The sequence below is a fragment of the Chiloscyllium punctatum genome, chromosome 9 (assembly GCF_047496795.1).
Source record: "Chiloscyllium punctatum isolate Juve2018m chromosome 9, sChiPun1.3, whole genome shotgun sequence".
NCBI lineage: Eukaryota > Metazoa > Chordata > Chondrichthyes > Orectolobiformes > Hemiscylliidae > Chiloscyllium > Chiloscyllium punctatum.
In genome coordinates this window covers 57,998,350-58,013,031 of record NC_092747.1, presented here as the reverse complement: position 1 = coordinate 58,013,031, position 14,682 = coordinate 57,998,350, and the positions used below count along the sequence as shown (strand labels likewise).

The 14,682-nt window shown below is 40.5% G+C and overlaps 1 protein-coding gene across 4 annotated transcripts in view; it reads right to left on the bottom strand.

Annotated features, from left to right (window-relative positions):
- Positions 1-9,929, bottom strand: part of mfsd9 (major facilitator superfamily domain containing 9) — a 31,541-nt gene extending 21,612 nt beyond the window's left edge. The window contains exons 1-2 of one of the 4 annotated variants that reach the window (XM_072577594.1): positions 9,800-9,929; positions 885-972 (exon numbers count right to left, since the gene is read on the bottom strand). In XM_072577594.1, the coding sequence (XP_072433695.1) occupies positions 885-972; positions 9,800-9,880 (169 nt within the window). In that variant the 5' untranslated portion in view covers positions 9,881-9,929. Of the gene's footprint in view, positions 1-884; positions 973-3,396; positions 5,119-9,688; positions 9,744-9,799 lie in introns of those variants that run through there. The other 3 variants (XM_072577596.1, XM_072577597.1, XM_072577595.1) reach the window with 3 other exon arrangements.
- Positions 9,930-14,682: the final 4,753 nt, after the last annotated feature.

The window sequence follows — 14,682 nt, the reverse complement described above, 5'->3', positions numbered from 1 at the left end:
AGGGGAGGGGAATATGTGTCTGGTGGTGAAGAGAAATCAAAGTTAATGTTTTGGGTCTAATGACCCTTCTTCAGAACTGATGGCAACTAAGAAAATGTAACCACCAGACATATATTCCCCTTTCCTCTCTCTCTCTTTGGGCTCTATCCCTACCTATCATTTACTCCTACATTCCGCTTCCGCACCCCCACCGCCACCGCCACCGCCACACCCCTCCCCCCACCCCCCCCCCCACCCCCACCACCCCATCTTCTGCCTATGAACTGACAACTTCTGTTTTTTCAAATTTTCTTCATATTCATTTCCGAGTGCAGGAATTCTATTGTTTCTTAATTGATCATAGTTCCCTTCTACCTCACCAAAGTACCTGCTTAAGCTTCAAAAGTGAGTACTAGCTGTTCATTTTAAGGGTGTCACAACTAAGCTCAGTGCTGAACTGATAAGTGATCTACTCAAAAATACAATGTCACTGAAAAGCAGGAAGAGTCATGGCCAATCTCAGGACTGTTGAAGTAATTAGTGTCCTCTTCATTAATCCAGGGATAATCAGTTTATGCAGCATAACAAGACCTGGCCCAGATTCGCTTGGTTTAAGGGTCTTTTTCTGTTCTGTAATGTAAAATCGCCATCGTCTCATTGGACCGTTGGGCTGCCCTCTCATTAGAGTGGTGGTGGCTTCGTCTGAGGGTCATCACACCTCAAGCAAGGGATGAGATTGAGAAAGATTCCTTCTAGTAACCTCAGCCTATGCAGGAACCCACTCTGCATTATAAACCAGCCGTCCAGCCAACTGAGCTAACTGACCCCTAAAATTCAACTTAATAATCATCAACTGAATACTTTACATTTGTATGCCCTGATGGAATTGAATAGAAAATACCAACCTACTAGTCCTGCTATTGTTGAGCTTCCTCCAAGAAGTTTGATGTGTCGACTTAATAATGGAACTACCATACTTACAGCAAACAAGTCCTAAGAAATACAAACAAAATTCATTCCATTAGTAGGTGGTATCTTGATAAAGACAAATACAGACACAGTCAAGGCAGACTGTAAAGAATTCAGCATCACGTTAACCAGTTATTAAGCATTGTGGCCAAGGTGGTGAATGGGATTTGGTTTTGAGCCATTCACAAAAATCTTCTTTCAGACAAAAAAATGTTGAAAACTAGCAAGCCAAAGAAAGTGTGCCCATAAAGGAATCAAATGGAATTCCTTACATATTGCAATTGTGCGCTCCCAAGTCTCACCAGAAAAGACAGTTATACATTTATTGGGTCAACCTGCATCTTAGTCTGTTCCAACAGAAACACATCCAACTATCCCTTGAATCTATTTATAGTGGGGAATGTGAACACTGGGCAGCAAGTGAGTTCAAAGATGTGCAGGTCAGGTGAATTGGCCATGCTAAATTGCCCGTAGTGTTAGGTAAGGGGTAGATGTAGATGTAGGGGTATGGGTGGGTTGCGCTTCGGCGGGGCGGTGTGGACTTGTTGGGCCGAAGGGCCTGTTTCCACACTGTAAGTAATCTAATCTAATCTAATTGTGAAAGAGGAGGTGAACATGGTTTTAACTGTGGAATATTTGGCAGATTTTGTGTAATCCTGTTTTTAGAGTTGGGATACCAATTTGAAAATGTTAAAAATCACACAATGCCAGGTTATAGCTCTTCAGGCTTATTTGGAAGCACAAACTTTCAGAGTGCTGCTCCTTCATCAGGTAGTTGTGAAGCAGGACCATAAAACAAAATTAAATGCTCATTGTTTCACAGTGGTCATATGTTCAAATTTAATTGTGCAACTGCGAGTCACTCAGGCTTTCTGTAACTTCCCATAGTCAGAATGATGTAAAATAAATTTTAAGTTCTATCAGCTGATTTACCAGCTTGAGCTTTCATGAACTGACAGTATTTTGGCCCCTTTTAAAACCCGAACTTAAAATATCCACAGGAATCACCTGACCAAAGCTGGTTGGCAACGTTTCATGAACTCAAAGTGAATTAGAGTAAAGACAGTCTGAACTGCTCACATTACCAACTGGAATGTCAGATATTCCCTTAGAGCTGTATCGTTCAGTTACGGTTTGGTTAGGGCACTGCAAGAGACATATCAGAATTTCCCAGTTGGTTTCACAGAGATTAGGTAGACTATTGATAAATGTTTGTGAGATTTGACAATTAAGCCAAATTCATCTGTGATGATACAGTCAGAACAATAATGCACTCAGTCAGGATGACACACCGCATGAATTCAGGTCATCAAATTGGACATATGTGGCAACTCCAAATGAATTATGAACATTTATCAAATATAAGGGCTTCCACACCATCATCGACTAGTGTGTAATGACAAGGAAAGGTTAATACAGGAACAAAGCAGATTTCCAGGGATTTCAACCTCAGGCAACGCAAGCTTGCTGACCTCTTCAGACTGGCTAGCAGCTTCAAAGGCAGGCTGTGAAGAATGAAAGGATACCCCTTCAGAATTTTTAATTTAGCATCTGCTAGCCATTTCAACATAGCCTTGAACTCAGTGGCTTGCTAGTCCATTTCAGTGGAAAGTTAAGAGTCAACCACATTGTTGTGGGTCTCAAGTTACAGGTAGACCAAGCCAGATATAGCGCGGGTAAGGTTAGCAGATTTACTTCCCGAAATATATTAGTGAACCAAAAAATTTTTATTGGCAATTTAGAATAGTTTCATTATCAACATTACTGAGATCTTGCTTTTGAAATTTCCAGATGTTATCAACTGATATTAATTTCAACAAGTACCAAGATGGGATTTGTACCTAGACTCACAGAGTGTTGACTGGGTCTCCAAATTACTAGTCCATTATATTACCACAACACCACCGTTCCCCTAATCACACCCAAGAGGACTAATGCAGTCCCAAATCATTACAACACTTGCCATAAAACAACTAAATATGCCATTGAACAGGTGATGGGCTCACATCTTCACATGCTTGTACTGATCTGAAAATGACCTTCAAAACTCATTATTACTGGCCTCTAAAATGACTGTGGCTTGCTGCTCTCTGCTCAACACTGCATTAGTGTGGACTGAAGCTGAAGAAAAAACAAGGCATTGAGTACACATCAACTATGAATAAATCCAAGACAGAGGTAAAAGAGGAAAAGGAGGAGAAGGATAGCAACTCCATTACAGCACTGGTTGCTCTCATGTCAGCTTGGATTGCCAAATATGCCCTTATTCTGTATCTTTCACTTAGCTACAGTGAACCTGTATACAAACCACATCCACTGTCCATTTTCACTTCTACCACTACACCATCTACTCAATAAAGTTCTACCAAAGAATGGAAACTTAAATTGAATTTTCTCTAACACCTATACTATTGCGCAACTACAAAGATTTACAGCTCATTTTCCTACCTCTCCTACATGATGGCATCAGCAGTGGTAGTCTCAGGCTGCGCAGATCTCTGCACTGGCCGTTGAGAAGCTTTTATTTTGCTCCAGTTGTACCAAAGTAGAATAAGACTCAGCCATTACGATTGGTGGGAATATGTTTCAGATGGAGTAAATGATGGTAACGGAAAAAAAATAGGGTTACTGATTGGACTCCCAGATTTTACATCTAATATCATCATGATGTAATTCCTAGACCACCTTATCGTCATCAGTTGGCAAACCGTTTCACGCAGACCATTAAAGCAGACTAATGCTTTTATATGCCCAAAGGCAATAATTTACGATTGCTTACTCCAAACCAAATCTCTAACTCCTCTAAATGCCATCTTTCAATTGGGACTTTAAATGTTAGAATTGAGATTGCAGTACATGGATCAGCAGTACTTTAGCTGCCGTGCATTCAATACCAAACCTAGGAGGAGAATCATAAGAGGGTGCCTGGATTAAAATGCCAGACAGATGCGCTGGAATTATGGTATTGGGCACATCACACCCGATATATCGTGAAATTAAGATTAGGGACATAAAGTCAAACTGTTTTCCTTGATAACATGATATTTTTATCCTTTGATGAATGAATTGTAACTTTCAACTTGTTTGAACATCTTGCCCACTTTCGTACTTTTGTTACAGTGAACAAAGTGTGAACAAATTATATAACTTCATAAATTAACAGAAACAATAAACAATAGCAGTGACTCATTTCGTACATTATTTTTAAACTTATTGGGTAAAATATGATAGACTATTACCTTTCAGGAGTTGGTAGCCTGCAGTGTGCATGGTAAAATCAATACATACATTGTATAGGTAGCTCAGGTGTGCCTGAGACAGATTATTTAAAGTGTATATGAGACAAGTAGTTTACATAGGTTTCCCTATTGCAAATACCAATGTAAAATATCCTGTAGCTACAGTTAACAACAAAATGCCACTGTCGTTACTTGATACCAGTAGATTCTTGCTACAAATCTATGCAGTTGGCTTTCCAAAGTAGGCTGTGTGAACTCTTTGATCCCGAACTGATACCTAGCCATTAATGGGGCTGTAAGCAGAGGTCCTGGTAAAGTCAATTTGAGTAACACTAATGGATTTATTAAATGTTAGGAATTAAAAGGAATAAAAACAAATAGGAAGAAAAGGTTGTACACAAAGTAAAATGCTGTTAATGATAAAAAGACAAAACAGAAAATAGCAAATGCTCAGCACGTCAGGCACCATGGGTGGAAGTGCCAACTTTGATTGAATAGCAACATTCACATTTTAGTTAGAAACCAGAGAATGTAATTTATGCTGACACTTTTGCATAGTACTCAGGGAGTTCCACAATGTCAGAAGAGTCGTCTTTCAGATTAAACCTTAAAGGATCTGTAGTTAAATGGATATAAAATATCCTACAGTACTGTTCAAAGAAAGGCAAAAAGTTCCTGCAGTTTCTAGAACAACATGAAGCATTGAACATCACAAAAACTGACAATTTTGTTAATTAGTTGATTGTTGATTTTGAAAACTTGCCATTTGCAAATTATCTACTTCATTTTTCTACATGACAACGGCAATTATATTTCAAAACTTATTTAATTCGGTGTGCATCATTCAGCTTTTCACAACTTAAAGATATCCTTAAGAAATTAGTATCAAGAATATTTTAAATAAAATTACTTTTGTCCTTAAGTTTCAATTTAAATACTAAAGCCTAGAGGTGAAAGACTGCTAAAGCAAATAAGAATATGACTGGGTAGATTTTGAATTGCCCACAATGAACAGAATTGCAAAAATAAGATACCTTCAGTGTGAACACATCTCCTTTCATTTTTAATGCATTGGGGTTGGGACTGTCCAAGTAACCTGCTTTGGAGAAGTACAGCCATGATTATAACAAGTTAATGATGACCACTTCCTCAGACTGTGGCAGTGACTTGAATGTAACATTCGTTGATCAGAGGGTTCAGCAGCTCAAAAGTGGTTGAAATAGTCAAATCCAGTTGTAAATGGTGTGAATGAGGCTAAAGCAGGGGGACTTTCTTTTGCTGCGTCAAAATTTTTTTTCTGACATGACAGGCCAGTCTAGCCCTCCCACTCAATGCCACCAAACAGCAATCAGTGCCCATCTACAAACTGTATTCCTCAAGCTCTGCCACAAACCTGCAATGTTTCCTGGTTACTGGGAAGTGTTCACTTGGCCTACTCTCTTTGGCAGGCAGCTGACTAGCTCTCGATCTGGCCAGCTGTCCTGCAAGAGGCATAGTCATAATGTCGCTGCAAGTACAAGAGGATATTTGACCATCAAGACCATGTGGCATGCTGTAAAGGAAATGGAGTAAAAAATGATAAAACCTTTGATGTTAATCTTGAAAAGACTCCTGTTTTCTGGCACATACAGGGTTCCCATTCCCCTACCCTGCAAATATGCGTGTCTACTCCTTTCTCACAAATAGCAGGGAGTGGTTTGTCTCAACACAACATTCTTGGAAGATGTCACTCGCTTACATTCAGATGCACTTTACCAACTCAAACTGGAAGCTTTTATCAGTTTGTCATATTAACTCTAAACACGTGTACTTTCTCATAGTATTAGAACAATAGGAAATCAGAATGGGGTGTCAGACTGTGGAAAGGATTGATGCCAAGAGCCATGGGCTCAGAACAGCTAGAAACATTATGAGTGGAATGAGAACATGACCACAAGTGGGAAGAATTATAAGATGGAAAAAGATATAAAGAGGAAAAGAAACAGTTAAGCTTAACCGTTTCTGTGGCCGCAGTTTATATATCATGGTAAGACCATAAGACTTAGGAGCAGAAGTAGGCCATTCAGCCCATTGGATCCGCTTTCCCATTAAATTACATCATGGATGATCTGATTATCTTCAACTCCACTTCCCTGCCTTTTTCCAGTGACCCCTTGATTCCCTAAATAGTTAAGAATCTCTCTATCTCAGCTTGAGCAGACTTGGCACCCCAGCCTCAGGAGCCGTCTGTGGTAAAGAATTCCACAGAATCACCAAACTCTGAGAGAAGAAGTTCCTCATATATGTCTTAAATGGATGAACCTATATTTTGAAATTAAGCCCTCTGCTACTAGACTCTCTCACAAGGAGAAATAACCCTTCCGTGTCTACCATGTCAAGTCCCGTCAGAATCTTCTATGTTTCAATAAGGTCAACTTTTATTCTTTTAAATTCCAATGAATACAGACCCAAAACATTGGGTATTTCCTCATAAAACAGTCCCTCCTTACCCAGGATCAGCTTCATGAAGCTAACAATAAGCTCACATTTGGCCTATTCCTGCTCCATTTCTTATGTAACCTCAAAAAAAAATTAACTGATCACTGTACGTTAAATTCTGACCGCCCAGTTACAGGGATGCAATATTTGTTCAGATATTAAAAATGCAAAATAAAGAGGTGCAGAATTTAACGGCGCAGGATTCTGCTGGAAGATAAATGCAGTTGGTGTCAAGAATGCCAAGCATTCTACCAGCGAGGTAGCAATGGATGAAAGTGAATGGGAGTTGGAAAAGGAAATGCAAGAGCCCCCACTGCAAAAAATCTGATCCTGATCACAGGAACAGAGGAACAGGAAAGCCAGTTTGTTTGTTCACAAGATTTTACACAAAGGCACTAGTAAATAGCAGTTCAGAATGTCATGAAGGTCATAGAGTCATACAGCATGGAAACAGACCCTTCCGTCCAACCCGTCCATGCCGACCAGATATCCCAACCCAATCTAGTCCTACCTGCCAGCACCCACCCCATATTCCTCCAAACCCTTCCTATTCATATAAATAGTTTTCAAGTGTGAGAGGTTACTATAGTGGTTTAAATAATTAAAATATTTTTAATTAATGCAATTTAAAAGTTAATGTAAATCTTGTTCACCCTTTGAAGCAGTTAACCACGATCATCATTAGATTACTTACAGTGTGGAAACAGGCCCTTCGGCCCAACAAGTCCACACCCACCCACCGAAGCGCAACCCACCCATTCCCCTACATTTACCCCTTTACCTAACACTACGGGCAATTTAGCATGGCCAATTCACCTAACCTGCACATCTTTGGACTGTGGGAGGAAACCGGAGCACCCGGAGGAAACCCACGCAGACACGGGGAGAACGTGTAAACTCCACACAGTCAGTCACCTGAGTCGGGAATTGAACCCGGGTCCCTGGCGCTGTGAGGCAGCAGTGCTAACCACTATGCCACCGTGCCGCAATTAGTGGGATTCCAATGAGTGCTCATGATGTCTAAGGTAAATCTGCACCCAGGCAATTCTGCTGTAACTAGAGTAGGATAAGTCAAAGTCTGATTTATTGTCACATGTACCGAGATACAGTGAAAAGTATTCTTTTGCACGCTACACAAGCAGATCATACCATACAAAGTACATCAGGGTAGCAGAAGAGAGTGCAGAATACAGTGTTAGAGCAACAGAGAAGGTGAAGAGAGAGAGAGAGAGAGAGAGAGAGAGAGAGAGACCAGTATTAACATTCTGGACCAGGGCAGATTATTGGTGATCATCACTCCCGGGAACTTAACGCTCTCAACTAACTCCACCTCAGCATTAGTATTGACAGGAGTGCCCTCCACTTCCTAAAGAGAATGACCATCTCCCTGAATTTTGAACAAGTTACAGGATCTGGATTTCTTTTCCTTTGTTTTCTTCTTCTGCCTCTGATATATGCTTGCTTTTGCAGAATTCCGCATCAGTTCTTATTCAGTGACCCTAATCAAGCTTCTTCCAGGACTTGATGTCAACATCAAATTCCCAAGTGAAGCCTTCATAATACCCTACTGAAGATTTATTTTGGTCACTGAGTGTTGGACAGTCAGGCTACACAACCATGTAAATAGAATGCGACACAACAGGCCTATGGACCTTATCAGAATTATTAAAACCCAGTCGGAACAGAGTCCAAGTCACACTGGGACTGTGATCACAAAGGCTGATGAGTGGCAGATGGAGTTAATCTAAATAAATGTGAGGTACGACATTTTGGCAGAGCAAATCAGGGCAGGACGTATATACTTAAGTGGGGAGTTTTGTCGAGCAAAGAGTCCTTGGAGTGCAGGTTCATAGTTCCTTAAAAGTGGAGTTGCAGGTAGACTGGGTGGTGAAGAAAGTGTTTAGTGGTCAGTGGTTTGAGTATAGGAGTTGGGAGGTCAGGTTGTGGCTTGATAGTGCATTGGTTAGACCACGTTTGAAATACCACATTCAGTTCTGGTTTCCCTGCTATAAAAAGGACACCGTGAAACTTGAAAGGGTTCAGAAAAGATTTATAAGGACACTGCCAGGGTTGGAGGTTTTGAGCTGAGGTTTAAGATGAGAGGTAAAAGATTTAAAAGAGATGTAAGAGGCAACATTTTCATGACAGTGGTCCGTGTATGGAATGAGCTGCCAAAGAAGGTGGTGGAGGCTGGTACAACATTTAAAAGGCATCTGGATGGGTATATGAATAGGAAGGGTTTAAGAGGGATATGGGCCACATGCTGGAAAATGGGACTAGATTAATTTAGCATATCTGGTCAGCATGGACAAGTTGGACTGAAAGGTCTGTTTCTATGCTGTAACTTTCAATGACTCAAAATGTTAACATTTCTCTGTCCACAGCTGCTTGGTAAGACCTACTAAGTTTTCATAGCACTTTCTGTTTGGCTCCAAATCCTGCACTCCAATGGTGATTTAACACCTTATGAAACTGAAACTTTAAATGATGAAATATGACTTTTTAAATTTTCAGAATCCTACTTGTCAATTCATCTAAATGTTCAGCCAGACCAGAGCCGTTAAAAGTTTTCCCAGTTTTATTTACCCACTTCCTAGTTTGTTCATTTATTTCACAAAAAAGGTGGGTACAACTTAAAGCTTCTCATCTTGTTACATGAGATCATAACCGGAACAGATGAGCAGAGTATTAAAAATATTTCAACATCACGAGATGCCCTTCGAATTTTTAAAATCAGCCTTCATCATTCATTAAGCTTGGGGGTCGACAGAAAGAAAGGCTGCACCAGGATGTATTTTACCAGGATCCCGACCACAATGTGGTTATGTCTGTGCTTTTAAAAAACAAATCGGCCAGCATCTGAAAAGATAAAAACGTTTGGGGCGCAAGATCGTGGGGATTTACTAACACAAACTGAATGCTATCAGCAGTGCAGAGAATATACTAGTGAAACAAATAGAAGATACTGCTCAATGTGTACGTTGGGGTAAGGGGAGAGGTAAAGTCGATATTTAAACACCTACTTCCTGTTTGCAGCTTGGAACAGGCTCACACAGCGCTGCAATATGCTACTTCCTCAACCCAGCAGTGCCACAGGGGAGTCAGTCACATGACCACCTCCCAATGTAACTTACCAGGAATCCCACTAGATACACAGAGAGCACGAGAGACGGGCGACCCGGAGCATGCGGCCCGCGCGAGCCATCAAAGCCCATTGTCCGGCTGGGAAGGCGCGTGCAGCATTAGCCCATTCACAGCAAGGCGATACGCGCTTGCGCAAAGCGCAAAACACACACAGTCCAGTGCTGCAAATCCCTATTGTGGGGCTCTGCAGTATGAATCACATTGACCTATGAGCTCAGTCGACTTTGCAAACGTCCTAATACGCCAATTCAAGCATTTCATAGATTTTATGTGAATACGTTTCACAATACTCGAGCTTGAATTTTAAAGCAGGACATTCTCAGAAGAGTATGGAAAATAATCTGGCGCTTCTTGGCTGCACTGTTCCTCTTGGCTTACAACTTTTCTCGGGCTGTCAATTTTGCCAAACAGCAGCGTGGAACATCACCCCTCTTGGTCTAAAGCAGGTCACATGGGAATTTACGTGGGAATTCTCACACAAACATAAATGCCCATTTTACAGTATGCATTAGTTGGAATGATTTCAAGTACTAGGACTAAGCAACAGCGTTAATAGCGAGGGGAGGAGTGAGCGAGTGAATGACAGTGACATGGATAGACGTGGCAGGTAAAATTCAACCCAGGGACGTATGAAGTGATTAGTTTTTGGCAGGAAAATCAGAGAGACGATACAACAGAAAGGATACAGTTTTAAAGAGGCTCCAAGAGCAGAAGGACCTACTTGTCCATGTGCTTGAGTCATTGAAGGTGGCAGAACAAGTTGTGGGCATGGTTAATAAAGTATAACGTATCCTGGGTTTCATAAATAGTGACACAAATCACAAGAGCAGGGAGGCTATGATAATGAGACTGGTTTAGCCTCAACTGGAGTCTTGTGACCAGAACTGGACATCACACTTTAGGAATAGTGTGAAGGAATTGCAGAAAGCACAGAGGGTTCGAAGAATGGTTCCAGGGATGTGTTCTAAACAAGAGAGAATGAAAGAATAGAGAACTTGCCATTCTTTTAGACAGCAAAAGAAAACTCAAAAAGGCAATTTGGTAACACTGTTAACTGAGAGACCAAAAGTGTTAGCATTAACTTAACGCAGAAGGTAATGTAGACCTGTGTTCTGAAGCACATCCTACTTGTTTGCTGGTGGTACCAAGTAACAACCTCCAAGACCCAAATTTCCATTAAAAAAATCACAACGCTTTATTGCACTAAAAGCAACTTATTAATGAAATATTGTAGTTATGTAAATTAAACGATTCTGCTACATGTGTAAGTGATATTACTCATCTGTTCTAGTGCAGGGGTACTTCACAAAGTCTCAACATTTGACAGTCTTCTGGGGAGTTGGTTCCAATTTCTATCTCTCTCTCTGTGAATTCTCCTAGCTTGAATGATAGTAAGCTTTCTTTTATTCTCCTTTCTTCCCAGCCACTGGAATTTGAATTATCAGTCATATTTTACTGTTGTTGTACAATATTTATTTGTCTATTCATTTCCTGGGCCCGTCCTGTAGTCTGTAGTTAGCATCTCTTATCTCTTATTCTATTTTATAGAATCGGACATAATGAGACCACTTCTTGGTGGGACATCTCAGGCTCCTAGTAAGTTTTTTTTGTGGTATTGTTACATCACAATACTCCAAGAAATGCCATATCTTACAGTTTGTTTCCAGTCAGCTCATTGGCCTTCAGGAATGTGATCAGCAATCTGTAATAATGATATTAGCTGCTTACTGGGTTATCACAATAACAGTGGCAGCATGAATGCCAGGTAATGATTATCTCAAATGAGAGATAATCTACCCACCAACCTTTAACTTTCAATGGCATTGCCATCACTAAATTCCCCCACTATTCACATCTTGGATATTACCATTGACCAGAAATTCAACTAGGCTCACTATATGCAGTGGTGATTTGGAGATGCCAGTTTTGGACTGGGGTGTACAAAGTTAAAAGTCACACAACACCAGGTTATAGTCCACCAGGTTTAATTGGAAGCATACTAGTTTTCAGAGCACCGCTCCTTCATCAGGTGATCAGACAATCCACTGATGAAGGAGTGGTGCTCCAAAAGCTAGTGTGCTTCCAATTAAACCTGTTAGACTATAACCTGGTGTTGTGTGATTTTTAACTATATGCAGTGGCTACATGAACCAGTCAGATACTAAAAGTCTTGCAGCAAGTAACTCACCTGCTGACTCCTCAAAGCCTGTCCACTATCTACAAGGCACAAGTCAGGATGGAATGATCCCCACTTGCGTGGATAAATGCAACTCCAACAGCACTCAAAAAACGTGGCTCCATCCATGACAAAGCAGCCTGCTGAATTGACACCTCATCCACTCCCTCCACATCACCAATGCTCACTAGCAGCAGCGTATACTACCTACAGCGTACACTGCAGAAATTCACCTTAGATGCACCTTCCAAACCCATGACCACCTCCAATCAGAAGGACAAGGGCAGCAGATATGTAGGAACACCAGCACTTGAATGTTCCCCTCTGGTGATTCACCACCCTGACATGGAAATATATCATCATTAGTCAATGCTACTGGGTGAAAATTCTGAAAATCCCTCCCCAAGGACATTGTGGGTCTATCTGCAGCATTTGGACTTCAGTGCTTCAAGAGTGAGGCTAAACACAATCTTTTCAAGGGCAACTGGGGATGGACAATCAATACTGGCTCAGCCAGCGACGCCCACATCCTATTAGCCAATAAAAGAACTAATAGGGTAACACAGCACCAGAATTAACAAAGGGGAGAAAAATAATCGCTGATCGAACAGGGCAGAGGTGAATGCAGTTGGAGAGAGGTAGAAACATACCAGCTTAAACAGGCTCTGCTGGAATAAGAATGACATATTAAGATGAGAATTTATTTTTATTTTGCAGAAGGTTGTGAGGACATAGAACATCCTTTCAGAAACATTGATTGAAACAGATTCTTCAATGAAGGAGAAAAGCAAAGATACATTACTTTAAAAATTACAGGGATTTGGGAAAGAAACAAAGGAATGAGTGAAAATGGAGAGTTCCATTAGACAGCTGGCAATAGAATAGACCTCATACTGTGCTTCAAACATGTATCATTATTGAATGTTAAGATAAAAGATTCGAAAAGAGTGGCATTGGTAAAGCACAACAGGTCAGGCAGCATCTGAGGAGCAGGAGAGTCAACGTTTTGGGTATTTGCCCTTCATCAGGAGGGCTTATGCCTGAAACGTCGACTCTCCTGCTCCTCAGATGCTGCCTGACCTGCTTTGCTTTTCTAGTGCCACTCTTTTTGACTCTGACTCTCCAGCATCTATAGTCTTCACATTCTCCGAAGACAAATGATTGCCAGGTTGAATGGAAGGGACGGATTGTGAGGATACGTGACAGGAAACTTGACAGTGTAGATACATTAAGTATTGACTGGACTCCAACATGAACTAAAGCTTCATGAATTAAAAAACAGAAAGCCTAACTATATTAGTGAAGAAATATTGTCATAAAAAGGAGTGACAAAGTCATCAGATGGCAATAAAACAATGTTGAAGAAGGAACAAGGGATATGAAAAAGTCAATTGATCAAAATGGGAAAATAATATAATACTACACGTTAACATTGAGTTTGCATATGAACGCAAAAGAATTCAAAACAAGTTTAACAAAGAAACATTGATAACAATGAAATAATTTAATACAGAGACACGAACAGATGTGTATTAAGTTTGAACAAAAGTAGGAACTTATTGTTACAACGTTTTCAGGAAGAATAAGGAATTTAGGCAAGAGTAGTATTAAATGTGCTAATAGTTAAATATGTGTCATTCTCTGAACACATAGTTCATCTTTCCTGGTTTTGCCTTCCAAACAAGGTATAACCTTCAAGATAGTTACCTTTCCATTGCCCACAGCAAATGCAAAAGTTACAGCATGTGTCCATTACTATTCTCCTACACCGATGTTATAAACTGAAAGCACTATTTCAATATACATTACTTCAGTCTAATTTAGTGTATCTTCTACAGTTGGGAACTAAGATAACCACTTGTCCACATTTCACGAACAAACATATTTTAAAAACCTGCAAACATAAGTCCTGATTAGCATCATTTTTTTTGGAGTAGTAAATGTGGGCTGTATGCATCTATATCCACTGAATGTATGGAGAGAGCTGCTGACACACAGCAGCAAGTTTTCAAAGACTCTGGAATTGGATGCAAGGGTGCATCGATTCTCGGATGCAGCCATTAGAATTCCTGGCGGAGGGAGTTTAGAGAGGGAGGGATGTCCTGCACCCATAGAGAAGAAATATCTCCACGACACTCGCCTATCCCTCTCTCCTGCAGTAGCTGGTGCTGTTCTGCGTGACCTAGTGTCTTCCTTCCATTCCTTTTGCAGACCAAGAGAGATCTTCAATAAGATGCACACGACCTATCCTTATGTCTCCGAAAAGGTGTTCAATTTTATAAAATGGTGCACTGACAGTAGTGTGGATCTTGCAGCAACTTCTGAGATTCAGGCTTATTTCTAGATTTACGTCAAAATTTCTTACAGTTAAGAAGTATTTGGAGGGAGATAGACCAAGCACAGGCAGATAGCACTAGATTAGTTTGGGATGATGGTCGGCATGGACTGGTTGGTCCAAAAGATCTGTTTCCATGCTGTATGACTCCATGACTCTGTACAGTAGCATAACACTTAAAAGAATTCTTAGAGAGTTTCCAAAATATATTTTGATAAGAGTATTGGTGAAGATTTGACAAAATGTCCCAGAAATTCTTGTGATATATGTTAAAGGTTTTGTTTAAAACTCCACCAGAAAAAGAATAGTACAAGGTGGCAGGCTACTATATTGTGCTCAAAATCCTCAGTAACAACTTGTTT